Below are 27,870 nucleotides of genomic sequence, written 5' to 3'. Positions count from 1 at the left end.
GAGCACGCCCCCAGATGGTGTCCTCACCGTCTTTCCTGTGTTAGTTAGTGTTCATTGTTGTTGGCTAACCAGCCCCGCACAATACTGTGCAATTACTATGTGCATCTCAAATTCTCGTTTACTTATTACAATTAACCTGTGTGATTATCCATGTTTACATCTGCAGAAACTGGGGCTCAGGGAAATTGGGTAAGTGCCCAACGGCGCACAGCCAGCAATATTTACAAATGAAAGACTTAAAGAGGAGAAGCAGTGGTTCGAGTTTCAGGTGAACTTGATGAGTCATTTTCACCGCATTCCTGGGATTACCTCCTGTACAGCACTGATACAAGAAGGTCACTTGTTCTTCCCTTGTCTATTCCTCTTTAGTGACCATTTGTGACTCCTTGAAGAGAGTTTTTCTGGCACTTTCCAGATGGTAAATCACATCTTTCTAAGAGCCTGCCATCATGAAATTAATAAGACGTTTCATTTCCAAATAGTTATTTTCACATACATTCTTCTCTCCGCTGCACCCAGGATCACCAAAATACATTTAATTACTGTATTTTTAGGACTATAAGATGCACCTAGGTTTTAGAGGAGGAAAACAGGAAAAATTTTTGAAGCAAAAAATGTAGTGAAATATTTAATAACCTGTGACCCCGCCCCATTGCCAGCCCCTCCCCCACAGAGAGCCAGGGTCAACAGGTTTACCTTTAAAGCATGTAAATAATGAGGACCACCTGTAGCTCAGCATCACTGCCCCACATTTGGGCTCGAGAAATAAAAGATGATGGTATTCAGCTAGTGTTTGGTGCACAGTAGGTACTTAGTAAATCTTTGTTGAAGACATTAGCAGAGAAGTAATATAATTTGAGAGAGAATAGTCCTGACTAAATCGACTTCTTTGGGTACTGTGGGATTTATTCATTCATTTATTCATTCAGGGGCAGCATTTGCTTTTAAGAACTGGCTTAGTCTCTCCTGATTTTTAACTGGAGACTGCCCAGTTACTCTGCCTGTCTCACGGCCTCATGGCTCAGCGTCTCAGGAAACATCTTCCTCGGTTCCGTCCTAGACTGTGCAGGTGGAAGTGCCCTTCGGTGCTATTGTGGGGGCGAGGGGAAGCAGTCTCACACAGCGACAGATGTCTCTGAAAGTGGAGTTTGCTTTGTACTCAAGACTTAATCTGAAGCCACCAAACTATAAAACTAGACAAATCAGCCCTGGCTGGTGTAGCTCAGTGGCTGCAAACCAAAGGGTTGCTGGTTTGATTCCCAGTCAGGGCACATACCTGGGTTGCAGGCCAGGTCCCTAGTAGGGGCCATGTGAGAGGCAACCACACATGATGTTTCTCTCCCTCTCTTTCTCCTTCCCTTCCCCCCTCTCTAAAATAAATAAAACAAACAAACAAATAACTGGACAAATCGAGAAAGGAGAGTTTGGAGGAGATGAGAAAGGAGGGCAGGTTTCCGAATGTCCTGTCTGCCAACAGCTTTGTTACCTGTGGACTGTAAGCTCTGGGCCTCCGGATGGCCTTGTTTTTACAGGCTTTGCATAGTTCACGTTGAAGTGATTGGTTCTAGACTTTTCCTATTTAACTGATTGATGTTTCATATTTTAGTGATATATTTCCAGTCTCTCTGAAAGAGATGTTAAAATACCCCAGCACAGAGAAATGTTTAGCAGCCTTTGTTAGCATCGCAGTACTGAAACATCCGATTCTGTGTAAAGAAGACTTTCTTCAGGGTGACGATGGTAATCATCATCACTGGTCACTGGGGTCCCCTTTAAAATAATTTCAAATGATGACCACCACAGTGCCATGAAGGATAGATGTCCTCGTTCTTTTGTGTCTTCCTCCCCTTCCGCAAGTGCCATTCAGAGGCTGGGACAGGAACGGTTGGTGGAAGCAGGTTCGCGGGTGGGACTTCTTTGACATTTATCCTGCGCAGTTTGGCCACCACACTGCTGGCTCTGATGGACCCCGGCTTGGCACGCTTTGGCTGCATCAGTCTCCGTGCGTTGCATGGCCCAGAGGCTAGTGATGCGGTGGGGTGGGGGTGGGGGGGTGAGTGAAGTGCCTGAGCCACCTCAGTCAGGAGGACGATGCAACGGTGCATGCACAGCTCCCTCTCGGTTAGTTCGTGGACTTCTTCGGTCTTATGATTGTAATTTTAATTAATTAATTTATTTATTTTCAGAGAGGGAATGGAGGGAGAAAGAGAGAGAAAGAGGGAAACATCAATGTGTGGTTGCTGGGTGTCATGGCCCTGCAACCCAGGCATGTACCCTGACTGGGAATTGAACCTGCGACATTTTGGTTTGCAGCCCTCATTTAATCCACTGAGCTACGCCAGCCAGGGCTAATTTAAATTTTTAAGAGTCTAAATTATAGTACCACCTGTGAAACTAGGGAAAAATAATACTAAATCTCTTCAGCTGTTTGTCTCTAGAGATGATGGCATTTGACTACAGTAGATCTTTTTTTTTTAATATTTACTTTTAGAGAGAAGGGAAGGGAGGGAGAAAAACATCGATGTGTGGTTGCCTCCCACGCATCCCCCACTGGGGACCTGGCCCACAACCCAGGCATGTGCACTGGGAATTGAAACAGCAACACCTTGGTTTGCAGCCCGCACTCAGTCGACTGAGCTTCACCAGCCAGGGGTACGGTAGGTCTTAATTGCCTGTGTAAAACTGACAACTTTTAGCCTATGGGCTTTTTCTTTTCAGTAATTGGAGAGGCCCTGTGGGATACAGAATGCTAGCATAAGCTAGTGCCTATTTTTTTGTTACTTCCATAGAGATGGATAGATTTTCTTGAGTTCTAGAGAGTATGCTTAGAACTCTTTGATGTAGCCATTCATACTGAACCCAGAACCATTTTCAGAACAGCAGACCGTAGACCGAGGCTGATCTGACACAAGAGAAAACCAAGAGGGGGGAGCAGGGTTCACAGAAGTGTGCCGGCGCGGCCCACCTACCTCTCATCCCTGCAGTTTTGGCAGCCAGGGTACTGTGCTCTGCCAGTGGCTTGTGAGTGTTCATTCTTGACATCACCTGTGGGTGAATCAAACGTGTATGGCCCACGGCAAGCCAGTGAACACAGATGGGGAACCAAAGAGTGTGCGTATTTGCTGAGCTTGTGAAGCGGCAGAAGCCTCAGGAGATGAGAGAAAGGGCTCGGTTCAGACACACACTCCATGGAGAAATTCCTCACGTGGCCCACAGGCCACTGTGCTTACGTGGGTGTGTCTGCATTTGTGTTATTTGCACTCTAAGATATATTTTGAAGTTCTGATTCATCAGTTCCCTAAATCATTTTCAGTCTCTTTGAAACCCATAGCTGTGACAAGTTATTAAAGTTTCTGCCTTTTTTACCCAGGACTGGAACTTGCGCGGATTTAGACTGGCATTTTCTTAAAAGTCAAGGAAATGTGCTAAAGTATAAATCATTAGGTTGACAATCTATTTCTCATTTTACATACTCTTGATGGTGTGATAATAAGTTTCATGCACTTGGTAATATCAAACTTAACAAACTTTCACTGGTACCTTCTGTGTGCCAGACATAGATGCTGGGAGTAGGAGATTACAACTTGGGGAAGAGAAAGATACAGAAAGAGGCCATTTTCAACATAAGTGGCAGATCCGGTGACCGAGGCACACTGGTCGGTGATGGAGCCGCAGGGAAGGGACCTGGGTCCACCCTGGACTGTCAGGGGGGCAGCAGGCCTTGATGAAGACTCTTTCTAGGCAGCACCTGTTCCAGCCAATTACCTGGAAGTACATTAGTTTAGCTCCATTAACTATCAAAGAAATGGACAAGAAAGTAGTGGAGAAATGTTTTGTTTATACAATTGTCGGTTTTTATTTAGTTTTGCTTTTAACAATGATTTCCATTGTTGTCATATTACAAGTTGTTACAAACATGTCTTTTCCTTTTGGGACTATATAGTGAAACAACATTAAAACACAACGAGGTGTATCAAGGTCCTTAGAAATACCCACACATTAGACAGAGGTGATCTGCCCAGAATTTATCTCAAAGGGGAGGGGGGAGTTGTACATACAGATTTGTGCCTCACACAGTACTATTAAAAATTATGAGTCATGGCCAGGCAGCTCAGTTGGTTAGAGCATTGTCCCAATATGGCAAGGCTGTGGGTTTGATCCCCAGTCAGGGCACATGTAAGAATCAACCAGTGAATCCATAAATGAGTAGAACAAACCAGTGTCTCTCTCTCTCTCACCTCTCTCTCTCACCTCTCTCTCACCTCTCTCTCACCTCTCTCTCACCTCTCTCTCACCTCTCTCCCTGTCCTGTCCCTCCCCCCACTCTATTCCCCTTCCTCTCTAAAGTCAATAAAGACTTTTAAAGAGTTAAAAAATAAAAATGACGAATGTCTGCTGTAGAACACACACAGCGCTAGGCACTGGGGATACGGCGGTGAGCAAATCCGATACAGGCCCTGCGCTCCGGGAGTTTATTGTTTAATAAAACAGTTTGTGAGTGATGTATTTCTGTAGACGAGAGGTACAGTTAAGCAGCATTTTCATTGCAAAACACCCATGCCTCCTCATATTCTTGTAATACCGCGCTCCCTTCCTAGTTTTCCTCCCTCACCAAGTCATAACACCTGTTCCCCAAAAAGGCAAATGGCGAGTGGAAGTTTCACTGAAACACTGAATGTTCTGTAAACAGAGGAGGAAGTTTCTTCTCCTTCCTTCCCGCCCCCGCGGGTATCCTCGGTGAAGCGCGGGTTGTTGGTGCTCCTCGCATGCCCGCCTGCCTGTGGCCCAGCCCTGCGGCTCCTCGCACCTTCTTTAGCCCTTGCTCCGTGCTCACGTACACGCAGTGTGTCTCCTAACCGGTTTTTGTAAAATTCGTGTCAAAATTACCTTATGGACAGGCTTTTATTTTATGACAAATTTTAAAAATAATTTTAATAATTACATATCGTCATGGTCTGGAAAGCAGCTCAAAATTGTCATGCTTTCAAAATAGGCTCTGCGTTACCCATCCTACCTAAGGCAGCACTTTTTTTGTCTGTCTGTCTGTCTGTCTTTGGTGGCAGTGACCTGTCTCTCCTAACTTGGTTTGGAAGTTAGGCTGTATGTTTGGGGAGGGTGTTTGGCTAGAAAAAAGCACCATCTTAAGACAGTCGTTTCAGAGCTTGAACTGGAGCCTCGCTGCTTGCTTTCAAATTGTGGCCTCACACCGCCTGGCCGCCTGCTGCGTAGTCTCTGCAAGCCCTTCGTACCGTACCTTCCCTTTGTGACGGGGAGATAATGACGGGACCTGGCTCACAAGGATGTGGTGGAGAACAAGTTGGTTGGTTTAAGTACATAGGGCACTTTGCGCAAAGAATGCGCTGTGCGAGTGCCCGTATTGTTACCATTTGGCGGGAGGACGGGCTGACCAACAAGACACACCGCCGCTCGGGTACAGTACCGAAGTCCCTTTATAGTCTCGGGCATAGTCTCTCCCACGAATGGCAAAGGCTGCTTAGGCAACAAAGGAGGCGGAAGCCACGCTTCAGTGGACTTTGTGGTTCTGAGGAGGAGAGGGTATGTATGCGAAAGGGAGGGTATCTTTACTCAGGAGGTGTTTGAGCGCCCACTCTACGCCTGGCCCTGTGAAAGGGCGCGTTGGTGAATACAGCTGAGCCGAGTTTCACCCCTGTGGTGCTTACCACGCTCTCCAGCAGTGTGGAGCTGGCTGATTGCTTTTATGTTGCCTGCATGTTACAAAACCAGTGCTTTCTGGAAATACAGCTCTTGCCAAACATCCAGAATCCGTTGCAGTCACTATGAACTCCAGGCTCTCGGAGAAGTGGGCAAACACCCTCAGAGTTCACCTGCGCATGTCTGGGAGGGGAATTGCTTGGGGAAGCTGTGGGTAACCCTCAAGCCCACAATTGGAGGCCTCAAGGAGGAAGAGGAATGGGACCACCCCATTGTGGTGAGCACAAGTAGACGGCAGCAGGGGCTGAAGGAACGGTTTTCTCTGCTTACACGCTGGGTCCCCTTCACTGCTCAGATCGGGGATCAGGTCCTTTCAGACTGGGGGTCCGTAGTGCTGGCTCGTTCCCACATGTGAAATAGCTGCGGTGACGGCAGAGGCAAGGCAGAAAGTCCCTGGCTGGAGGGGGCGACTCTGGGCCAGCCGAATCAGGACCAACTTGGTTTGGGAATTTCCTTGGCATATTTATTTTGTGGGTCTCGGTTGGCCTTTCCCACAGTAAGCTTGAAGAGTTGCTTCAGGAATATGTATTATGAGAGAATTGGAGGGGAGAGCGTGGAAGGTGTTAAGCCAGTTTAAAAGTCAAGAGACTGTTGAAGCGCAGGCCAGGTGAGAACCTGCACTTGGGCGGCGGGTGTGCAGACAGAAAGGAAAGGTAGGGAGAGGGGCAGAGAAGTGGAGGGTGTGGGTTCTGGGCTACTGCGACTTAGATTCTCGACCTGCACCTGTCACTTGCTGTGAGTCATCGGGTTAGTTGTCGCACCTCTCTGTGCCCCTGCTTCATCTTCATTTATGGGGCTAACGTTAGCGCCTGCCACAGGAAGCACCAGCCCAGCGCGTGGCCCCTAAAGTGTGCTCAGTACACACCAGCTGCTGTACTAACTGCCGCGAGCACCATTATCACCAGTGCCTTGGCCATCTTGAATGTCATGAGGACTCAGCAGTGGTTTGGAGGTGGGAAATCTGGGGAGGTAAGGGGAATTGGCTTATGAGTGACAGTGAGTGCACTGTTGGGTGAGCTGAGTTTGGGAGTTTGGGAGGCCTGCGTGGAGTGGAAGTCAAAGCTATAGGCCTGTGAAGTATCCCAAGTAGAGTTAACCGTTGAGGCATCGGGGGTGGCCGCGACTGCGCTGATGAGCAGGTAGAAGCAGAGGAGGGTTGAGCGCGGACTCAGTTTCTCCTGGTGTCTCCAGCACTTCCTGTGGTTGGTGCCCTGCGCCGAATCTTTTCCACCCTCCCCTGGACTTACCTTCTTGGGGAGCTGGTGAAGGTGTGCGACCTTTGTGGGGACCGTAGTTTTCCAACCAGTCACCACCGACTGGGTGGCTGAAAACAAGAAAGGTCTGTTCTGTCACGGGTCAGGAGGCCGGGAATCTGAATACAAGACATCAGCGGTATTTTTTTTCTGGAGGCTCCGAGGGAGGAACTGTCCCATGCCTCTCTCCAGGCCCACCCTCCGTCGGAAAGATTTCATCTTGTGATCCTTAAATAATGACATTTGCAAAATTCCTGTTTTCAAAAAAGGTTACAGTCTGAGGTTGCAAGTCAGTGTGAATTTGGGAGGACCCTATTCAACCCACTGCTGCCAGAGGTGTGCGCTGTGCCGAGCCTCCAAAGCTGGGCGTGGGTGTGTGCATTCTTGGCTGTAACACCAGAGAGCGTGCCCTAATGGGGTGTCCCGTCTCCCCCCCCCCGTTGGCCTCGTGTGGCTGATTTCTGAAAGGTTTACCTGACAGACATGGGTCAACTACTTGCAGAGGTATGTGAGTGGGAGTTGCTTGCTAAATAGAACTCTTGATTTGTTTTTCTTATTTCAAAATCTTTTTTTTTTCTCATAAAAGCAGAATTTTTCATCATATATGGGCCTTCTGTGTCACGATTGCTGTTTTTCTGGCCAAATTCTTCATCTGTCTGGCAAGCTCTCCTAGAGGACTCTGTCCCTGAGTTTCTTCTAGTAAACTGAGTGTTCAAAAGCTAGAGGTGAAGACTGCTACCACACTCCGGGGGCCTCCATGACCCCCAGGAACGGGGGCACCCCCGCTCCAGGAACACCATCTGGGGCGGGGCGGGGGTGCGTGTAGAAGGAACCTGAGCGGTGAGACGAGAGACCTGGGTTCTGATCCCAGTTCAGACAGGACGAGTTAGCTGTGAGACCTTGGAGAGAGCCTTTCTCAGTGTTAAAATGCAACACCCATTTCTGCCTCTTTCCTCACTGGGGCTTTTAACAAGGCTCCTGACCGACCATGGATGTGCAAGTTCTTGGCTGTGTATAAAGGCGGATGCACATACACGGTGTCAGTAAAACAGGGTGGAGTGTCATCTTATTTAAGAATGGCATTTACATGCTCTCATCACGTCCGTGCTCCTTCTGTGCGTGTTTCTCTCCCGCACGGAATTGAGGTGACCTGAAGTTTTAGCACTCCCTCCTCTGAAGGACAAGATGGAAACACATTTTTTTTCTCCGTGTATCAAGCATGGAACAAACGGGTGGCTTCGTGATGCTTTCTGACGCACCGTGCGAGGCACTGGGGCGGGTGAGAGTGGGAAGTTGCAGTCCTGGGGGGAGCTGCTGTGAGCAGAGGTGCAGGTGCAGCGAACAGAGAATGTGCTTCCCTCCGCCGCCCAAGTCAGTGGAGTCTTTTGAAGAATGAGGAAGGTTGAGCCAGGGCAAACGAGGGGAGGAGAACACCGGGCAGAGGGAATGAGTGTGTGTACGAAGCCTGGAAGTGGGGAAACCTTGTGTGGTCAGGCAGTGGAAGTGACTGGTCCTAGACCGCGAGGGAGAGCTGCGGTCAGAGATGGAGGCGGGCGAGGTCCTGTGGGGCCTTCTAGTCCATGGAGTCTGGAGTTCAGATACTGTACAGAGAGCAACAGATCGCAGAGAGATTTTAAAGTGGGAGAGTAACGTTACTGAATTGTGTATTTCAGAGGTTGTCCTGGCTGCCGTGTGATGGCCCAGAGGACTGGGAGGGCTGTCGGTAATTCGATGGTGGTGAACATCAGAGTGGATGGTGAGAAAGATTAACTGGGACCTTGGAGGAAGATTGAGTGTGCGGGAGAATTGGGAGACCACCGGGTCTCTGGCCTGGGCAGCTGAGTAGCATCTTTGACTGCAATCTGGAGCCAAGGAGGACAGGCCATCGGAGGAAGTGTGTTTAGTTTAGACCTGCTGAACATGAGATTGCTGTGCAATATTTCCAAACAGAAGTAGCCAGTAGCAAAGTAAACACAGTACTGATTTAAAGTTCTTGGACCTTGTGTTCTCAGCTGGGCTCAGGTGAAGGCCATTACAGATTCTTCCTGTTCCTGTCTCTCTCGGTTGCTCCTAGGAGCCATTCATTGTTACCTCTGTTTTCAGTTGTGATCTTAGACTGAAGCCCTCACCTTTTGCATCTTTGTTTCCTCATCTAAAGGGACGTGGCGGCCCTGACCAGTGTGGCTTAGTTGGTTGGGTGTCAATCCGCAAAGTGAAAGGTCGCCAGTTCGGTCCTTGGTCAGTGCGCATAACGAGAGGCAACTAACTGATGGATGTTTCTCTTTCACATCGATGTTTCTTTCCCTGTCTTTCTCCCTTCCTTCCCCTCTCTCTAAAAATAGATGTATAGCTCTGGCTGGTGTGGCTCAGTGGATTGAGCGCTGGCTTGCGAACCAAAGGGTCACCGGTTCAGTTCCCAGTCAGGGCACATGCCTGGGTTGAGGGCCAGGTCCCAAGTTGGCAGCCATTCAGTGTTTCTCTGCACATCGATGTTTCTCTACCTTTTTTCTCTTCTGTCTAAAAATAAATAAAATCTTTTAAAAAATACATTTAAAAAAAAACAAAACAAAAGTAAAGTGAGACCACAGGCAAGATGATCTTCAGAGTTCCTAGGGTTTAAATCTTCCTCGGAGACTGCACTTCTTTTCTTTTCAAAGGGATTGGGGGTGGAATTTGGGGAAGTTTCTAGTTTTTGTTCATCAGGATCCACGAGCTCTTCCGGTTGCATATTTTTATGCTAAGAAAAGGCCTCTCCAGTTGTTTGTGTTGAGTCCTCAACAGGGTCACCCTCAGAGGTGTGAAAAGAGCAAGGATGTAGCGAGACCTGGTGCGATGGGAAAGGAAGGACCAAGCCTCCCAGAAGGTCTGGACTGGACCCCGACAACAAGCCCTGGCCTGCTGGTCTGTTTTAGCTCCCGGGGGTCCTGGCTCACCCTGGGTGAGGTGGGTAAGAAAGAGCCTCTTTTCTCGGGGCGGGGGGGGGGGGCGAATCTTACCCCCTCCCTGAAGTCCATTTCGTTCCGGTGAGCCCAGGGCAGAAAACTTCCCCTTCCTTCCTCAGCCTCCCCATTCTCTGAAGGTCGAGCAGGACGGGCAGTGCCTGCTCCGCCAGGTGGGCACCCACATGCCCGGCCCGTGCTGTGGAAAGCCCGAGTCTGGCTGTTGGACGTCGCTCAGGATCGCGTTAGCAACCTAAAGGAATGTACAGATGCAGAAGGCCCATTCAGCTTTCTGCTCTCTTTGACCAGAGGAGAGTGTGGGTCTTCGGAGTGCTCGGCCTCATACTGAAATGTAGGTGTCCCTGAGGGCTGCTTTCCTGGAGGTGTGATCCCGACCTCGTCAGGCTGGGCCCGCTTTGACCCTCCAGCTGACCCCTCTCGCAAAACAAGCCCAGGATTATTGCTCTCCTTGGCATTTTCTCTCCTGCAGTGTTTCGTTCGTTCAGCACGTCCAGGTAACAGGTACTATATTAAGCTCTTCGAAAGCAAAATGTGGAACAGTTTGCTCAAGTAGCTAATGATACAATAAGAAAACTAAGAAGATAAGCAACTTATAGCAGTGATTCTTAAACTAAAGTATGCCTCAGACTCGCTCGGGGGGCAGAACTCCTGATTCAGTGGGGCTCAGGTCGAGCGGGAGGCTGCATCTCCTCCAGGCTCCCCGGGAGGCTGAGGCCGCTGGTCACCCCGACCGTCTTGCGAAGTGTGCTGTGGTGCTGAAGTGCGGGTAGGAAGCGCTGGTTATGGTTTGGGAGCGAGGAAGAGGAAGGAAATAGCTCCACATTTTTCGTTTTCCTTTTTTCTGTTATTTTACCTGTTGGATTTATTTCCTGGGTCAGATTTTTCTTTGTTTTGTGAGGCCATGAAAGCTCACCTGAGGTTTCCATTGGCCCCAGAGTTCTCAAGTCCATGGCAGGCAGGAGAGCCTGTTTGTGCCACCCCCGGCCTTTCGTGGTCTTTGCGCCTTCCCTCGCCCTGGCTGCCGCGCACGGCCCACCCGCCCTCGCTCAGGCAGCTTTCTGGGGCTGCAGGCAGGGGGTCAGGCCTCAGAGATTTTGAAGAGGAGCTTACTTTAAAAACGGGTCCCTGGGTGAGAGCAGCTGTCAAAGCAGTTTTCAGAGTGCGTGCTCTGGGACCGGGTGTGCCCTGGGGACTGTCACATGGGGTGGGGTCCTTCCGTCTGCTCTACCACCACCAAGTCAGTCGAAATAGATATACTTTTATGGAAAGGAGTTTCTGGGGGAAATTAGCTCAAAGAAAGGGTTCTACTGCTTTTATTTTTAACTTTGGAATTACTGCTCTGTACCATTTGCTCTGGTTTGAGCCTCCTGTTGCGTGTGTGTGTGTGTGTGTTCGTGTGCACGTGCAAGAGAGAGACACAAATGCTGCAGAGATTGGGAAATTTTAGATCTAGCTCCTATGGGTATTTCCTAAGTTCCTTTAACAAAGAAAACAGTAGTATATCTTTAAGTTTTAGACCTTACCATTGGGTACCATTCAGTACAGCAAGTGTTACTACACATTACGTAGCCAGTCTCAGAGCTGGCCCGGGGTGCAGACTTGCGTAAGCCCCGGGTCCTTGAGAATGCATTAGACAGCACCCTCACTCACCTGCTCTCCCTGAACTCACTGGTGCAGAACGTCTCCGTTGACTCATTTTGACTGACCGACCCAGGGCGTGCTGCGTGTCTCTTAACATTTACAGTAACTCCTTCTGACTCCTTCACAAGAGGAGAGAGGGGAGGTGTGATGAGATGGGCACAGGATTTACCAAGTGCAGGTTCAGCCAAATCTCGCAGGGTCTGCTTCACGACTTGACGATATGGTTCGTTACTCAGCAGCTTCGGGTGTAGGGCACAGGTGGCAGACTCAAGGCCCATGCATGGCCCAGCACCTCGTTTCTACCCGGTGGTAGCTGAGTTCTCGCTTAACTGTTATGGAGCAGTTACATTTACACAGTCCTGAAATTACATTCGGCCCTTTGAAGGCAACTGTGAGGCTGCTGTGGCCCCCAATGAAAACAAGTTTGACACCCCTGGTTTAGGGGATGTGGAAGCAAAGCCCCCATTCTGCCGGGCTAGGTTTTGTGCAAATGGTATTCAGTGAATTGTCTCTGAGCATCGGTATAGACCCAATGGGAAGTAAAGTTTTAAGGTGGAAATGTGGAAATGTCTGGAAATCACAAATTACATTCATTAGGCTGAGCCTGAAATGCAGACTCCACCACATCTCCATTATTTATTTCTCTCTCTAGGATCAGGTATCTTAAAGGGCATTTTAGTCTTGAAACTTCTCTGGAGAAGCCTGCATTGATCAGGTCAAAGGCCCCACGGGGCGGGTTGCTGCGGGGCAGCGGATGAGGACCTCAGCCTTTTGTGGGGGCTGGGCCTCTGCTGTCACAGTGGGGCCGGGTGAGCATGGCAGCTGCGAACCTGCGTATGCTGGGTCTTGGGACTCTCTTGACTTTTTGAAAAGGCTCAGAATGTCTTAAAATAGCATGGTGGCTGAAGTAACAGCAGCAATAATAGCATGTCGTTCCTGAGAACGGCCGTTTCGGTCCGAGGCACTGGTTCTGGCAGCACTCGGTTTCCATGAGCTGGGATCCCACAGGACCTGCCCGGAGGGAAATCTCGTGGTCTCGCGGCGACAGGGAACGGCGGTCTGTGAGCGTTCTCGCAGCCCCTGCGAGGGGTTTCCTTACACAGCCCTGCGCCCTGCAGTGGCGGTGTAGACCTGGTCATTGTCAAGGGGCTTATGATGCTGCTCTTCTGTTCCCCTTCCCCAGGAGGAACTGTCCGTTCCCGCTTTTGGCCTAGGCTCTCCAGCCGAGACACACAAGCAGTGTGTGCTCCCAGCACCAAGTCCCGAGGAGTCGGCCTAACAGCCTTGCTGCGGGCGTCAGGGAGCGGGTGTCAGGGACGCGGCCGGCCAGCACAGCACATCACAGCACGTTGTCGGGATCCCCAGGCTGCCCTCTGAAGGGGTGGTCACCAGCTGGCTCTCAACTCCATCGTCCTTGCCTTGCTGGCTGGCTCTGGAAACCCTTGCCCGCCCCTGGCCCCCAGAGGCTCCACTTCACGCTCAACAAAGCAGTTTTCTGTGTCTCGCCCCCTTCCCATGCTGCAGACCCTGCCCAGGGGCGGGGGAGGGGGGGACAGCGAGCACGAGGGAGGCCTGCAGTGGGCGGGGTGGCGTCTTAGACAGTGGAAGGAGGGAAGTGACTCTCTTCTCCTTGGCTCGCACGCGCCGCAGACTTCTGGAAAGTCACTAATGGCTTTATCGAGTCACCTTCTCCTGACTCCCTCAGCGTGCTGGGGAGCATCCTTGACCTACTTGAGTTCAGATTTTGACAGGTGATAAAAGCGCGCATGGAGGTGCCTCACAGCACTCAGATTCCTGACTGTTGACTGGTGTTACTTTAGCCTCTGCCGAGATGCTCCCTCGTGTTTGCTGTTACTTCCCTGGGTTGCTTCCTGGTGCTTTCTGAGGCCCAGACACTTCCCTTCGACTTGGCGGGCTGCAGCGCGACCCGAATGGAGCTGGAGCTGCACCAGGAACATTTAGACCAGTCGGTTGGCAGTGTGACTCCGTTCTTTTCTCTAGAACATTACAGCCAGTGTAAACGGCACCTGTGAACGTTCCTATTGGCCTCTTTTTGGCCTTAACTTTAATCAGGATACTCAAGGCCTTTTATTTCCATTCTCTGAATTTTTAACAACTTACATGCTGTGTAGGCACAGTGTCTGGTTCTGTGCTTCTCAGCACCAAATGTAAAATGTTTGACGATCACAGTTTATTTGTCTATTAATTACACTGATAAGCAGAAAAGTCCTCCAGTTCTGGTCTGTTGGGGTCCTGCCAGGAAGCTGTTGTTCTTCCAAAGGCTCTGCAACATGTTTTTGTGAGATGCCTCCCGCTGCTGCTTGTTCTTCCTCTTCCCCTGTGAGGACCACCGCACTTGGTGTTTCATACAGGAATCCCCGCTGTCCACGGGCCCCCGGCTCCAGCTGGAAAGACGTCCCAGTGTCCTGGGGAGAGCCAGGCCGGACTCTGAGCAGGCTGGGCAAGCAGCAGAGGCATACTGCTCTCTCACTGTGTGTTTCCCATCCACTGGCTCAGGTTTGGGGACCAAAGCCAACAGGTTATTAAAAGAATGAGAGTAATTTGACTTCTGGCATTGATCAGGGCTCGGGGTTACCGGGTGTTTTGTTCTGATTTGAAACCAGCTGTTTTGATAACCACTAACTCTCCCCTTATTCTTTTCTTGCAGATGAGCTCACAGTGCCTGCACTTTACCCCAGTAGCCCTGAAGTGTGGGCCCCGTACCCTCTGTACCCAGCGGAGTTAGCGCCTGCTCTACCTCCTCCTGCTTTCACCTATCCCGCTTCACTGCATGCCCAGGTAATTTATACCCATCGGCCACGACTTCACTCACTCCACCACCAGTCCTTTCAAACCTGGTTCCCCAGAGCACACCATACAACTAACACCTATCCAGCTAACAGATCCACCTTCGGGAGATTAATGATCTCCTCTAAATCAAGCTGACACTCCTCCAGGACTTCTGAGGATCATCTGACAGCAATGTTATCACCCACTGCCTGATGTTTGCCCCAAACGGCACCTCGCTCTTCCTTAATGACCTCACCCTCATGTCACACACGAGATCCTGGGCCCAGAGGACCTCCCCAGCTCCCAGCCAGCGAGAGGGTGTCACTGGAGTGGGGATGCGTGTGTGCCTTGTCGTGTGGAGGGGCTGCAGAGGGTGCGTGCACTGGCTGCAGGAGTTGTGTGTCTGTGTGTTTCTGCGTGTGGAGAGATTTTGCTCTCGTGTTCTCTGAGATCTAGTGGCCAAAGGGGAAAGTTGGGAGCACATGTTACCTAAGAGATCAAGGGTCCTTTTTTTTATTTTCTGGAAACCCTGAAGAAAAGGATGTCCCATGTAGTGTCTAGAATGTAATTACAGGTCAAAGTAGAGACCTTTGTTCTGACCAGCTTTTTTTGGTTTGTTTGTTTGTTTGTTTGTTTTAAAGTTAAGAATAGCTTGAATTTAATAAAAAAAACTCGTTTTCTCACAACGGTTACTGCTTACCTACCAACCCTTTCTCTCCCCTTGGAGAGAAAAGCTTTGCTTTTGGTACAAGTGGTAATAATCAATATTGCAATTCAAAGTGATCAATAGCAAATCAGATAGAAAGAGTAAAGATTTCATTTGTCTAACTACATGTGTAACTCCTTTAAAAACAAGAAAGCCTGGTTTTTAAAAAAATGTTGGCTTGGACAGGTGGGGGGGGGTGTTTGTTTTGCTTTATGTTCATTTACAAAGCTGGATGAAATAAACAGCTTCCCAGAGTACTGTTCCTTCTGACGCAGAACTTTGATGTGAACTCACCGCACTGTGTAAGACCCTACAAGCGGCCCCGGCGAGGGCTCTCACAGCTGTGCGGCCAGCAGGGATACGGGCTGTCCATCCTTCCGTTCTCTTTCCGCTGAGCTGTCGGTGCTTCGTGCGTGCATTTGACGGCCTGGCGTCCCGGGCACCGGGCGGGCAGGCTACACAGAGACAGCCTTGGTGCCGGGTCCCAAGTGATTCCCTCTGTGTGGGGGCGGGGGGAGGCAGCACGCAGTGTGAGTAGTGGAGGGAAATGTGGGTGGTGCTTGGTACAGGAAATAAAGGAACAGGCTGACTCCAAGACTGATTACCCATTCCTACAGTAGATTAGCTGTGTTTTTTTTCTTGTTTTTTTTTTTGTTTTGTTTTTTTGGTTTTTTTTGCTTCTCCGTCCCCTGCTGTCTCTGCCTTTTGTCCATGTCAGTGCCTGGTCACCCTGGAAAATGGCAGGTACAGGGAGAAGGGAGCAACCTGTGGATACCTTCTGCCACCCACCTGCTCGGAGTGGGCTCGGAGGTGCCGTCGTAGGTGACGTGGAACAACTCAGAGAGCCTCCCCCTCTTTGTGCCCCGCGTGCCCTACCCCTGCCACCCGGGGCCAGGTCTCCTCCTCTCCCTCCTCTTCCCCTTGCTAGATGGTCTGGCCCTGGATCAGTTGACAGTTCAGGCGATTGTTGAACACCAGGAAAGAGCCAAGTTCACAGGCTCTTGAATGTCCATGGCTCTGGGTAGTCAGCACAAAGCCTTTCACCATTGCCCTAGAAAAGCAAGATTTGATAGTGGCCAGGAAGGACTGGGAATAGCGGCTTTTGGCCATAACACCTGGGTAGTCTGCCCTTACTTATGTCACATAATGGATGAAACCAAAAGTGGCATCTAGGGATGTGGCGAGAAAAGGAGCTGAAGAGTCCTTAGAGATTAGGAAGCCCGCGCTGTTGTGGGAAAGGCAGAGAGAGACAGTGCCCAGACTAGGTGGACTCGGCCATGGGACTCCATGGGACGTGTTGCCTGGGGTGGCGCCTTCCCCTGGGAGCTCCCACTTGATGTGGAGGCTTTCCCAACCCGGAAGCCCCTGGGCTGTGCCACCCCGGTCCGAGAGCCAGTGGGACTCTCCTCTGATCCCAGTGGGGCCCTTGCACTCAACCCCACTTCTTGTTTCCAGTCTTACCCAGTGCGGGCTTGGGTTCTGTATCTTACAGACTCGTGAACAAACATGCTTATTTAAATGTCCTTGTCCAATACGAGCATCATAGAATGAATTGGCAGAGGCTTTACCGATCAGCTGGTCTGACCCACTTTACAGACGAGGAAACAGACCGGAGAAGATGCAGAGTCACCCGGAGTGGCGGGTGGCTCTGCCCCGAGCAGAGCCAGGTCCCCTGACTCTCGGGCCTCGCCCTTTCCCCGCAGCCTCGGTGCTGGCTCTCCAAAGACCTGTTCATTCTGTGATGGGATTTTGAAAAGGCCTCACTCCAGTGACTCCTTGGGACCTTTCTCCTCTAAGGAGATGAGAAGCCTGTGAGAAGAGACCTGGAGGCAAAGACAAGGGAACCAGAACTTAACCTTCACCAAGGGGCCTGGGAGAGTTGTCCTGGCCTGGAGAGAGAGCAGGGTGGAGACCCCACGGAGCACCCCCGTAGTCGAGAATCCCATCTTGTCTTGGAGATCTTACTATATATCTTTGGAGAAGCTTTTAAATTATTTTGCTTTTCTCAGCAATGTTGTGCTCTATTTTGAGACATGGATTTTTTTTTTTCTTCTAGTGTTTCTGTCCTGAGGCAAAGCCCAACACACCTGTCTTTTGTCCACTCCTCCAGCAAATTAGATTTGTCTCTGGGAATATGTTTGTAACGTATCAACCTACTGCAGACCAGCAGAGGGAGCTCCCAGGCTGAATTTGTTTGTTAGCTATTTCTGCCCCGCTCCTTTTGCCAAAACTATTTCTTGATAACATTTGAGAGAATTCAATAAAAATTTTAATCAGAGCAAAAACGATCTCAAGGAGACTGCAGCGTTTTGTTTTCACGATGACGTGATGCTGGAGCTGGGGGGGTGTCTCTGGCTGCGGCTGTGGGGGGCATGGGCCCGGCGATGGCGAGCTCCCATCCTGTGGGGGAGGACTCGGACCCCCCGGGAGACAGCGAGCTGAGGCCCCTGCCCATGCTCCTGTCTTCTTGGGCTCCCAGACCACCCCGAGCTGCGCACTGGAAGGGTCTCGTTCTGGCATCCGTGGGTCGCACCCACCAGGAGACCTCGCTGCAGCGGGACAGTGTGTCTAGCTGGTGGAAGCCCGTTTGAAGCAAAGAGTGTATTTTACGATTATCCACCCTTTCGAGAAGAAGAGCGAGGAGACAGAAACTCGTGGAAAAGGAGTCACATCACTTACCTAGCTCTGCCCCGCTTTCGGGCGGCGGCCTTGTGTCCCTGTCTCCAAGTTGAAGACACTTATGTGATATCAAATACCATTTTTTTTTAAAGAATTACTGGATATACGGTGGTAGGACTGTAAGCCCCAAATCTGCCTTATTTTTATTGAGATGAAAAACTGCTCCGTGCAGGAAACATTTGATTTCTAAGAAGATCATTAATATTTTTAGACACGATCATCCTGTTTATTTTCAAGGTCATCGGTATTTGAAATTTATTAGCTACATTGTGTAAGTCCCTGCAAACAGGAGAGGAAGTTCTCCTCCGTGGCCTTTCAGAACATGATACTCTGAAGAGGACACCCAGCTGTTCCTTCACCTCTTAGTCACACATCTGGGCTTTTTAAGTCTGTCCATTTTTGCTGTCAGCCTCGTTGCTGTTGGGGCAGAGGGACAGTCCGCAAAGCACGGGCCTCACGACATTCTAGAAACAGAACACCTCGTGCCCTTGACCCCCCTGACCAGGGTCAGTTCTTGCGCTAGAACTTTTGCAGGTAAGTAGGACTGAAGAGCAAGTCCTGGCTGCCCGCTCGTCAGAGGCGTCCTCGGCCCCAAACAGCAGCGCATCCTCCCACAGGGCTGCTCGGTGGACTTGGCCTTGGACTTGGACACATCACCTGCACGTGAACAAAAGGTTGTCAGATCACAACACAGACTTCCCGGGGGCAAGCCATGCCCCTTGGGAGATCCCTTATGACACACTGGAAAAATTTAAAGGTTAAGTCCAAAATAAGTGCATAAACAGGCCATGGGAAAAGACACAACAAGTAGAGAGGAAAGACGGCGGGGGAGAGAGGGGCCTGGGCCTGAGTCTGGACGGCCCAGCGGTGGGGCTCGGCCCGCCGCGGCCCCCACGTCTCGGCACTCACTGAGCAGCACGGTCTGGACCTCTGAGAACTGCATCGTAAAACTTTTTCCCCCCAAGTTTTGATTAAGTATCTTCTCTGTCACTGTGGAGAATACTGAGGGGAAGAAGACACAAGAGTGTCTGTTGTGGGGTGGGGTGTCCGTCAAGTGCAGCGACCGTGAGAAAGGAGGGTCTGGAGAGAGGCGGGGGCAGGGCCGTGAGAGGGGACTCTCGCGAGCCCACACCCCGGCGCTGTGGCAGCCGTGCCCTGGCCGGGCACCAGCTGGGACTCACAGAAGGACTTTTATGGGTCGGCGTCCCCCTCTGGTTCAGAAGGCAGAGCCGGTGCTGTAACGGTGGCTGACCCTGCAGAGGGAACTGGTGAATAAAACACCTCTGGGACCCTTGAGAGGCAGCCTCAGCACCTCTCCAGCCAGCCAGCCCCCCAACGTGAGGGAAGAGTCATGGCATCAGCCCTTAACTCCTCCGTCCTTGTCCTTGGGGCCTGGCTCTCCCAAAGGTGTGCTTGCCGCCTTCCCGCAGCGGCCAGGGCCTGGACTGCAGGAGAGCAGGCTCTGAAGGACCACCACTACCTCAGCTCCCTGGGGGGCTCTTCAGCCCCAGCCTCTCCGTTGTTTTCCGATGTAAAGGAAGCTGTTAATCCTCTGGCGTTTACTTTTGTGTCTGAACCTGCAGCTGTGGCGGTTAGGCCGTGAGGAGAAGCCAGCCTCGGTGCTCCTGAGCGTGCTAGAATGTCGTTTCCAGTTTTGTTCAGGGAGGCCGGGCAGCGTGAGCACGAGGCGGTGCGTCTCCCAGTTATTGGGGGCCCGCTGCCCCTTGCCTTCCCAGGTCCCCTCCCCGGGCTGTTCACCGCCTGCTCTGTGAGGCCTGGCCTGCGCCCTTCAGGAGACCCGAGTCCCCGGCGGTGACACAGGGTTGAAACTGCGGGTTATGGAGTGGCCTGGGCAGACGCGGCTCTGCCACCTGTGCCGTGTGACCTTGACTGAAAAGTTCCTGGACCTCGCTGAACTTCAGTAAAGTGGGACTGATAGTCTCTCGTGTAAAACTCTTAGGAGAGTGCCTGGCACACAGTAAGGGCTTAGTTGCCATTAGCCTTTTAAGGAGCGTTTGAATTTTCGGTGAAGAAAAGGAAGCCTAGGCCTGGCCACCCGCGAGGCTGTGGTCGTGCAGACCAGGGCCGCCTGCCTGTCCGACACCACCGACAGGGCTGCGGAGACAGGAAGGCGCGAGGCCGGAAAGAAGGAATGAGGGGCAGGGAGCGAGGCCAGGGAGCCCTCGGTGACAGCAGCCGATGTCACCCAGGGACAGCGCTGGGCAGACGCACCTCCAGGGGAAGTCCGCCCACGGCCAGGCTGGGCAGGCCTGCCAGCAGCAGACTTCTCCCGGACAGGAAGTGGATCGAGAGCAGGAAACAGCTGGATCCCAGAGAGACCAAATGGGTCACGTGTTTGCTTTTCTCAGACCCACTCTCCCTGAACTTTCCACTGCTGCCTTATCTCGCTTTTCTGTCGGAGAGGCTGCCTCAGAGGAAGCTGCCGGGTCACCGGCCCATTCCTGGGCTTCTGGCTTGTTCTGCTTGCATTCCACCAGCCTTGCTTCTAGGTGGTGGAGTCACGTCTTGAACCTTGGGAGGTAGCTCTTCGGGCCTGTGGCTGAGCCCCAGGGGGTCCCGCTGCCAGCCAGGCACATCCCCGCTCCCTCCCGGCCATCCCTCCCCTCTGCTTCTTGCATTCAGAAAGCTAAGGAGCCCCTACTGAGGAAGTGAGCCGGAAACATTTGTCCTGGCCTCGCTGGCCTCCCAAAAGCCATTCCAGCTGTTCATCCATGTTGGGGGGACAGTTGTGCCTTTGGCTGGAGCTGCTGCTGCTGCTGCTGCTGAGGCCAGACTTTTGCGTATACCGGGCACCTTGTGGTGGTGCCCGTTCCGAAACCAGGGTCAGTCCCCCATGCTGTGGCCCCGTCCAGGGTCGCTGATCCCCACGTAGGACAGCACCCTGATGGCAGGGGCAGCGGGGTTGCCTCCCCTGGGTGGTGCTCTGTTTTCCAGGTTCCTTAAGCAGGTTCCGTTTTGTCCTGGCAAGGCTGAGCTTCCTGGGCCCTTCGTCTGTGTTCCCCGCCCTCGCTGGCAAAGGGGCCCGTCCCTGAGTCCCGTGAGTCACGGGCAGGTGCTGTCAGTGAGCCCCCTCTGCCCAGCAAGACAGGTTATAGGGACTCGGGCTTCTAAATTCAAACAGGCTCCACTCTGGTGGCTATTCCTACTCGCTCTTGCGCACTTTGGGATTAGAGGCACGCTTTTTCTATCTCGCTGAGCTTCGGTTTTCTCATCTATAAGAAGGAAGAATGAACTCCTTCACGGGGTTATTTATTGAGGGAAAGAGTAAAACGCCCAGCCTAGTCTGGTAATTATTAAATGAGCCCTTCCATTCCTTCTTTTTGTCAGAACTTGACCTGGCGTGGCCCAGAGGCTGCTGCGCCTTCCCTCGGTAGCCAAAGAAGCAGTCAGGGTGCAGGGGCCTGAGAGCGACTCCCTGCCGAGAGGAACGGGAGGGCCCAGGCTCCGTGCCTTGTAAAGAACAGACAGGCGGCCGGAGCCAGGGCAGGCCGGCGGCCGGTGGCCGTGGTGTGTGCACAGGTGAGGCTCCGGCCGGGCAGGTGGCCGTCCCCCGGGGCCTCAGGCCTCCGCTCACCGGAGTAGGCGCCCAGACACCGCCGAACGTGTGTGAGTTCTAACTGGTTGGCAGATGAAACCAAGGCTACAAAGAAACTTTGGAATTACAAAATGTAACCTTCATAAGTAGAAAGTGAACTTCTCCTTGAAGAAAACCGGTTGTGACAGGGGCAAAAAGGAACATCAGGTCCAAGTGGGATCATGTTTTATTCAGGGTTTGTGCTGCTGGTGGGGAGGCCAGCGCTCCGTGCCAGGGCGGGAAAGTGGGGCACCCCGACTCCGAGCCCCATCCACTCCGCCACGAAGTTCTTCTCGCTTCACTGAGCTTGGCTCCTGGGACCTCTAATGGCCCTCGCTGGCAAACACAGTTAAAAATTAACAGACTGACACAATTAAATATGGATGACAGGCGGCCACCGTGGACTTGGCCTGACACAGAGCGTTACACGCCTGGGTGCCCTCGTCCCAAGCGGCGTCCGGGGTGAGCTCGTGGGGTGTCTGAGCACATCCTGCATGCCTGCCTGGCAGCGAGGGCCTGGCCTGTGCTCAGGACAGACAGGGAGGGAGTCTGCACGTCCGGGAGAGAACTGTCCCCGAAGACTTAGGTTTGTTAGGCCCAGCCTTGGCTGGTGTTAGCAGGAGGCATGCCCAGGCCCAGCACCTCATGTTTGGGGCGTAGATGTGGTTCCTGCCCGGCACAGACCTCGGCAGCGCCCAGTCGGACCGGGAGGGTGGCGGGAGCTCGGGCCCGGCTGCAGCGTGGCTTTCTCCTGCCAGGCCTCCTGCCCCAGCGGCTCGGTCGGATAGGGTGGCATCCTGAACTTCCGAGCCAGTTCCCACGAGTCTTGCCAGTTTGCCTGGAGAGTGGCAGCTTGTTGAAGGGAGAGTATGGGGTGGGTGTTCCCTTACAGAGCGATCGCTAGGGGGCCTTATTTCTTGGTGAGTGTGGACTTTGGGGATGAGGCGTGGGTGTGCCTGGCCAGGCAGCCTCCTCCCTCGGCCGGGCCGGGCAGCCTTTAGCAGAGTTTGCCGTGGGACCTGGTGGGCTTTGCTGGGTGGCGCTGCCCCAGAGCTCCGGTCCTTGGCACTGGAGTGGGCGGGCTAGAGTTCACTGTGATGGTGTGTGAGTGGCAGCTGTTGGGGAAGCCCCGGCAGGACACTCAGGGACGCCTCTTAGGGACGGGGTAGAAACCTGCCTGAGAATGTCCGAGCCTTGGAAAGCAGGGGGAGCCGGGCTCGGGGGGTGGTGCTGGGGAAGCCCGCGCTGTGGTGCAGCAGCTGTGTGCGGGACCGGAGGCCAGCCCTCACCGCTCCTCTAGACTAGGTGTCTGGGGCACCCGCTGGGCGGTGGTCTTCCAGCTCCAAGTGGCGTCCCATCTAGTGGTGACATCCGGCAAACATCACCACTAGGTGGGGCCTTCCAGACGAACATTTCTCAACACCCATGATTTTTATTAGCTGTTACATAACGAAAAGATTCCATGGTCCGATAAACTTGGAGAATCCAGGGTCCAATCAAGTCAGACAAGTTTCTTTATTGTGGAACTTCTCGGCCTTAAAACAAGCAGTGTGCATGCAGATCTGCTGTGGGGATACTGTGCCCCTCCCGTACCTGTTAGGCTGTGGGGCGTCTCCCCCAGCCTCCTCCTGGCCACGTTCTCGGAACAGGTATGCGGGGACAGCATCTCTCAGGCTGCAGCACATGTATCATCGTTCCCTGGGAGTGGGGAGGGGGCTTGTTAGATGCAGGTGCTGAAGGTCTGGGTGCCGCACCCCAAAAACCAGAGATCTAGACTTACCCCTTTACTCCACAGGGAAGAAAGTGGCTAAACCCAGGGGTGCAATTACTAGTAGCTCCCACAATTGAGCCAGGCACCTGGTAAGGACGTCTTGTGATTCTTTGTAAAGGCAAGTGTGATGCTGGGAGTCGGTGGCTTGAAGGGGGTAGCACCGTGCAGGTAATTCCGCTGCGAGTGCCGCGCACGGTGCTCCTCACAGGCCGCTGTCGCCGGGCTGGGTCCTCCTGGCCTTGGCAGCATTGTGGGGAAGTCAAGTCTGCATTTTAATCCTCTGGGCGTCCATTAGTTTCCTCGTGGAAATTATTTTTATGGGTATAGTTACTAATTTTTCTAGCATTCCACTTTATTTTTGCTTTTGCCTTTCCAACTCCCCACGCTGCGGAGTTGGAGGCCTCGGTGGGTCCGTTTGGACCGTTTCTGAAGTACGGTGGTGGAGTCGCAGGCAGTGCGGCTGCAGGGTTGGGGCAGGAGTAGCTGTCACTGTCATTAAGTTCCAGTGGAGAAGTGTCCCAGGGCCTTTGTGTTCCATATTCTCTGCGGTGTGTCACAATACGTGCGACGTGCTTAGCCGTCTCTGGCGCAGAGGAAATAGTCAGTGTTTGGGTTATAGATGCTGTGTTAGAGGTTCTTTCAGGGACTTCAGACGCCCCTCGAATCACATGCAGGATTGTGAGTGTGAGTTTGTACGAGTGTGAGTGCACGTGCATTTTCCTGAAGATTTTACCTGGAAGGTCAGGCACATAGACCGAGTCCCTGCTGAACTGTCCGCAGAGCCAGAGTCAGAGAAGTGGGGGTTTCTCCAGTGCTGGTGACACCCCTAAAGCAGCCCCTGCACAGCGGGCGCGAGTGCCCACCTATGGCCAAAACCACAGCAGAACAGGCAGCCCAAGTGGGTGGAGGGTTAAACCTTCTGCTTTCCCCCAGAGGGCAGCAGTGAGTAGCACAGAACTGTGTGTGCACCTGGGCCAGCTGCCTGAGCCCCTTTTGCCCTAGGAGCCCTGCTGCTCCGCCCCTCTGTGAAATGCTGATGAAAAGCTCTGGCTGGGCCTAGGGGCACTGCCCTCTGCTGGAAGGTGGGCGCAGATGCACCCTCGGAGCTGGAAGAAAAGGCAGCCTTGGGTGTCTGGAATGCGGGGAGCAGAGTCTGCCCTCTTGACAGGTGCAGTGGTTTCCAAGCCTTGGGGCACAAGAGTGATGGATTTCAGGCCCTGTCTTTACTCCCTCACCTCCACATTCTTCCTGGGAATCAGCCAGCTGGCCGACTTCACCTCAGCTGAGCTGAGCACAGCTTTTCCTGGACCCCACAGCGCAAATCAGCCTGCTTGTCGCCCCGGAGGGCCCGGGGGTTCTAGACCAGGCCGACTGGCGCGCTGGTCCACGAGCTGCAGGCCCGTGGCTGTGTGACTGAGAGTGCGAGGGCTGCGTGGGTGGAAGAGGCTGGAGCGCGAGAGGCTGGAGCGGGTGCGTGGGAGATGAGGGCTTCCTTCCCGCAGTCACCTGCACTGAAACGAGCCTCCTGCCATCCACCCCGCGGCTCTTCCTGTGTCTCCTCTGTGAACACCGTCAGGCCTTGGCATTGTGGGCTGGGCGCCCCAGCCCCACACCCGGGCAGCACCAGCCACCACCACTGCCCCCAATCCTGGTGCACACAGACTCCCCCTCCACTGTGTTTAGGTCCCCAGCCCTCCACCTGCCATAGGGCTGTGCCCCGCCCTCCCCTCCCCCACCTGTCTCGGGAAGGCAGCTCCAGCTCTGCCCTTTGCTTAGTGAGCAAGTGGACTCAGATGCACAGAGCTATAACCATGGGTAGGTACGCGTTTTTTTTTCCTTTGTGTCTGTCTCCCTCGCCCCCCTTCCCCTCCCCTCTCCCTTCCCTCTCCCTTCCGGTCCTCCTGCCGCCCACATTTCCCCTCTTTGTTTCTCTCCTTTGCCCTGCATACGTCCCTAAATTCCCAGGGCAACGTGTCTTTTAGCCGACCTGCTTGAAAAGCCTCCCGTCCCGTGTCTCTTTAATTGTGGGTGTGTTGAAACAGCTCTGGCCTTGCCTTAAATGAGCTTCAGTGCCTGCTGGTGGCTCTTGAGGAACACAGCTGTGCCCTCTGACCATCTGGGGGCCCCCTTAAGCCGGTAACCTAATCTGGTGTGGTCCCTCAGAGGGCCTCGAATGCACCGTGGCCCAGGGGGTTCCCTGAGGTGGACCTGGTGCAGGCAGACACCCAAAATGCATCCGTGGCCCTTTGAGGTATGTTTCCCGAGAGGGGAGACTGGGCACCTCCACCCAGGTGGAGAGAGAGTCCCGAGGGTAGCCCTGCACCCTGCACGGGCAGCGTGAGAGGAAATGACCACTCTGGGGGCGGGAGGCACGTGGGGGGTGTTCCGAGAACTTTGTGGGGAGCCGGCAAAAGGCCGGGGATACTATTGTGGGCTTTTCTAGGTCCCTTTGTTAGACAGCCCACTTAGGAATCGGATCAGTAGAGCTAGTGATCCTGAGCCCACTGGGCCCTGTGACCGTGGGGGGTTATCCTTTGGGATAGCAGGACATAGCTCACCCCCACCCCAGCCCTGTAAGTTCCGGGACGATGAGGCGGGGGCCACTGGGATCTGCAGAGTTGCCTTGCAGGCCTCGGGCCCCTGCACCTCCATTTCCACCAGAGTGATGCCTCATCTGTTGGTGAAGAAGGGGTTTTGCTGCAAAGTACATTTTATTAAGCCGCTGAAGTAGATTTGTCCTTCTGCCCAGTGGACAAAGCATCACTCAGTCCATTTGTGTTTGGGGCTGCCCGCCTTCTCTGGAAACCCAGTGGAAGAGGCGGGGCTGCAGGTCCCTCTAAGCCGTGAGCAGCGGGCACAGGGCACCAGACACCACACGGTGCCGAGAAGGCAAACTCTTCTCCTTAAAGAACAGGAAAAGAACCTGGTCCTGGCCCGGCTGGTGGCACAACCTGCCCCTCCCTCATCAGAGCAGATCCATGTCTCCACATGCTGCTTAGGAAACCGCTGGGCAGCCTGCCCGCCAGCCTACTGAGCACAGCCTACAGTCCCACAACCGCCTAGGTGGGACTGAGTGCCGCAAGGGGGGCTCGGGGCCGGACTTCAGCCGAGCCATGCTGGTGATTCGGAAATGGAAGGCCACCGGGGCTCTTGGAGGTGGGTGTTCTCCTGACGGCGTGGCCTCAGTTCTCCAAGGGTGTGGAGGCGTCTGGAGGCAGCGCCAACCCCGGAGAACTGGCCGCCCAGCAGGACCTTCTGCGGGGAGCGAGAACACGAGCTGGGAGCCCTGGTTCACAGCCTTCTCCCCACATCTCTTTGCAGATGCGCTGGCTCCCTCCCTCCGAGGCCACTTCTCAGGGCTGGAAGTCCCGTCAGTTCTGCTGAATACTACGTGAGTACTGGGCGTCAGTGACAGCTGGGGCACGTGCCTGGGGCACAGGAGCAGGCCGGCAGTCAGCAGGCAGCTCTGCCCTCTCGGCACCCACACCCTCCGCCCTGCCTCTGCCGAGATTTTCACCTGGGACTGCGCCAGAGCCGGGATGCTCCCCTAACTTCAAAAACTGAATCCTGGCCTTCCCACCCCATCAATCAGCAGTCAGGGTGGGTGTCAGGACAGGCGTCGGGGATTCGTTACAGCAGTGTGGTGGCCCTGCTGCCAGCACCAACCAGAGACTTCCTGAGTTCCAGGCACAGGTCGTCTTACTTGACACAGGGGTTTATTATGGGAGCCTTGGAGTTTATCGGAATTAACTTCCCGGCGTGCACGTATGTATGCATATTACAGCTTTCAGTAACATTTGTAAAATTTCCCGGGGCCGAGAGAAAACGTCAGCACTGCATCAGGAGTTTGTCAAAGGGACTTACGTGGGAGGCGCCCCTTAGGTGGTGGCAAGATCATGGATCTCCTGTGTGCCACCTAAAGGTGGTGGTCACTAAAGAAAGACACAGAACAGGGGTGAATGGACGGTGGTGCTGGTGCGACCTCCCCAGGTAAAGGGGAGGCACCTCACGTGCTCACAGGGGCCTGATCCAGGACCCAGCGGGCTGTGGGGCCCTGGGGGGCTGCGTCCAACGGGCTCTGTAGGGGTTTATGGGAAGCAGCCCTGTCCTGGCCTGGGTCTGGCTCGTGGGTCAGCAGAGGTCGGGTCATGGAGCAAACAGTCCCTCCCCCGTGGGTGCGCACGCTCTGAGCTTTCTGAAATGCCCAGTGTTTGCCCTGAGGGCAGCCAGCATGGCGGTTCCAGCAGGACAGCTTTCCTGAAAGTGTCTCATCTTGAGGGAAAGGATGTCCTGAATCGGCGACCTCGTGCCATTTTATTGTAGGCCTACCCTTGCTTCAGAGAACATTCAAATGAATGTTTTCCCTGCAAATGTAGAATTTCTATGAAAATTCCAAGTGCCTTTTTAATTCAGTATCTGGACTGCCTTTTTGTTAAGTACTAAGTAACATTTCTTCAAAGTGTGAATTTGGGGAGTCTGCCCTAAAGTAACCCCTTTAAATGGCAGGGTCTACCTTCTCGTGGTCTCTCCTCTTCCTCACAAAACAGGGAGGAAACGCTGGAGAAACGGCAGCGCCAGTCCGTGGGCGGGGAGGGAGAGGCGTGCCGCGTGGGTGTTCACCGAGGTCCGGGCTTTGTTTTCCACGGGCAGGTTGCCCTGCTAGCCTCAGGTCTCAGTCAGTGGGTCAGGTCACCTTTGGTGCAAGTTCCTAGGTGACCTCTAAAGCTCTTCCTACCGTCAGC

At 53.2% G+C, this 27,870-nt stretch overlaps 1 protein-coding gene across 4 annotated transcripts in view; it reads left to right on the top strand.

The window, feature by feature from the left end:
* Positions 1-27,870, top strand: part of RBPMS (RNA binding protein, mRNA processing factor) — a 167,317-nt gene that overhangs the window by 123,688 nt on the left and 15,759 nt on the right. For 2 of the 4 annotated variants that reach the window (XM_045821590.1, XM_045821593.1), the window contains exons 6-7: positions 14,256-14,386; positions 17,140-17,377. In XM_045821590.1, the coding sequence (XP_045677546.1) occupies positions 14,256-14,386; positions 17,140-17,271 (263 nt within the window). In that variant the 3' untranslated portion in view covers positions 17,272-17,377. Of the gene's footprint in view, positions 1-14,255; positions 14,387-17,139; positions 17,378-26,449; positions 26,520-27,870 lie in introns of those variants that run through there. The other 2 variants (XM_045821591.1, XM_045821592.1) reach the window with 2 other exon arrangements.

This window comes from Phyllostomus hastatus, unplaced genomic scaffold (genome assembly GCF_019186645.2).
Source record: "Phyllostomus hastatus isolate PE091 unplaced genomic scaffold, TTU_PhHast_1.1 phas_scaffold_46, whole genome shotgun sequence".
Classification (NCBI taxonomy): Eukaryota; Metazoa; Chordata; class Mammalia; order Chiroptera; family Phyllostomidae; genus Phyllostomus; species Phyllostomus hastatus.
Note: the sequence above shows the minus strand (reverse complement) of the source record. Positions and strands in the feature narration are given on the sequence as shown.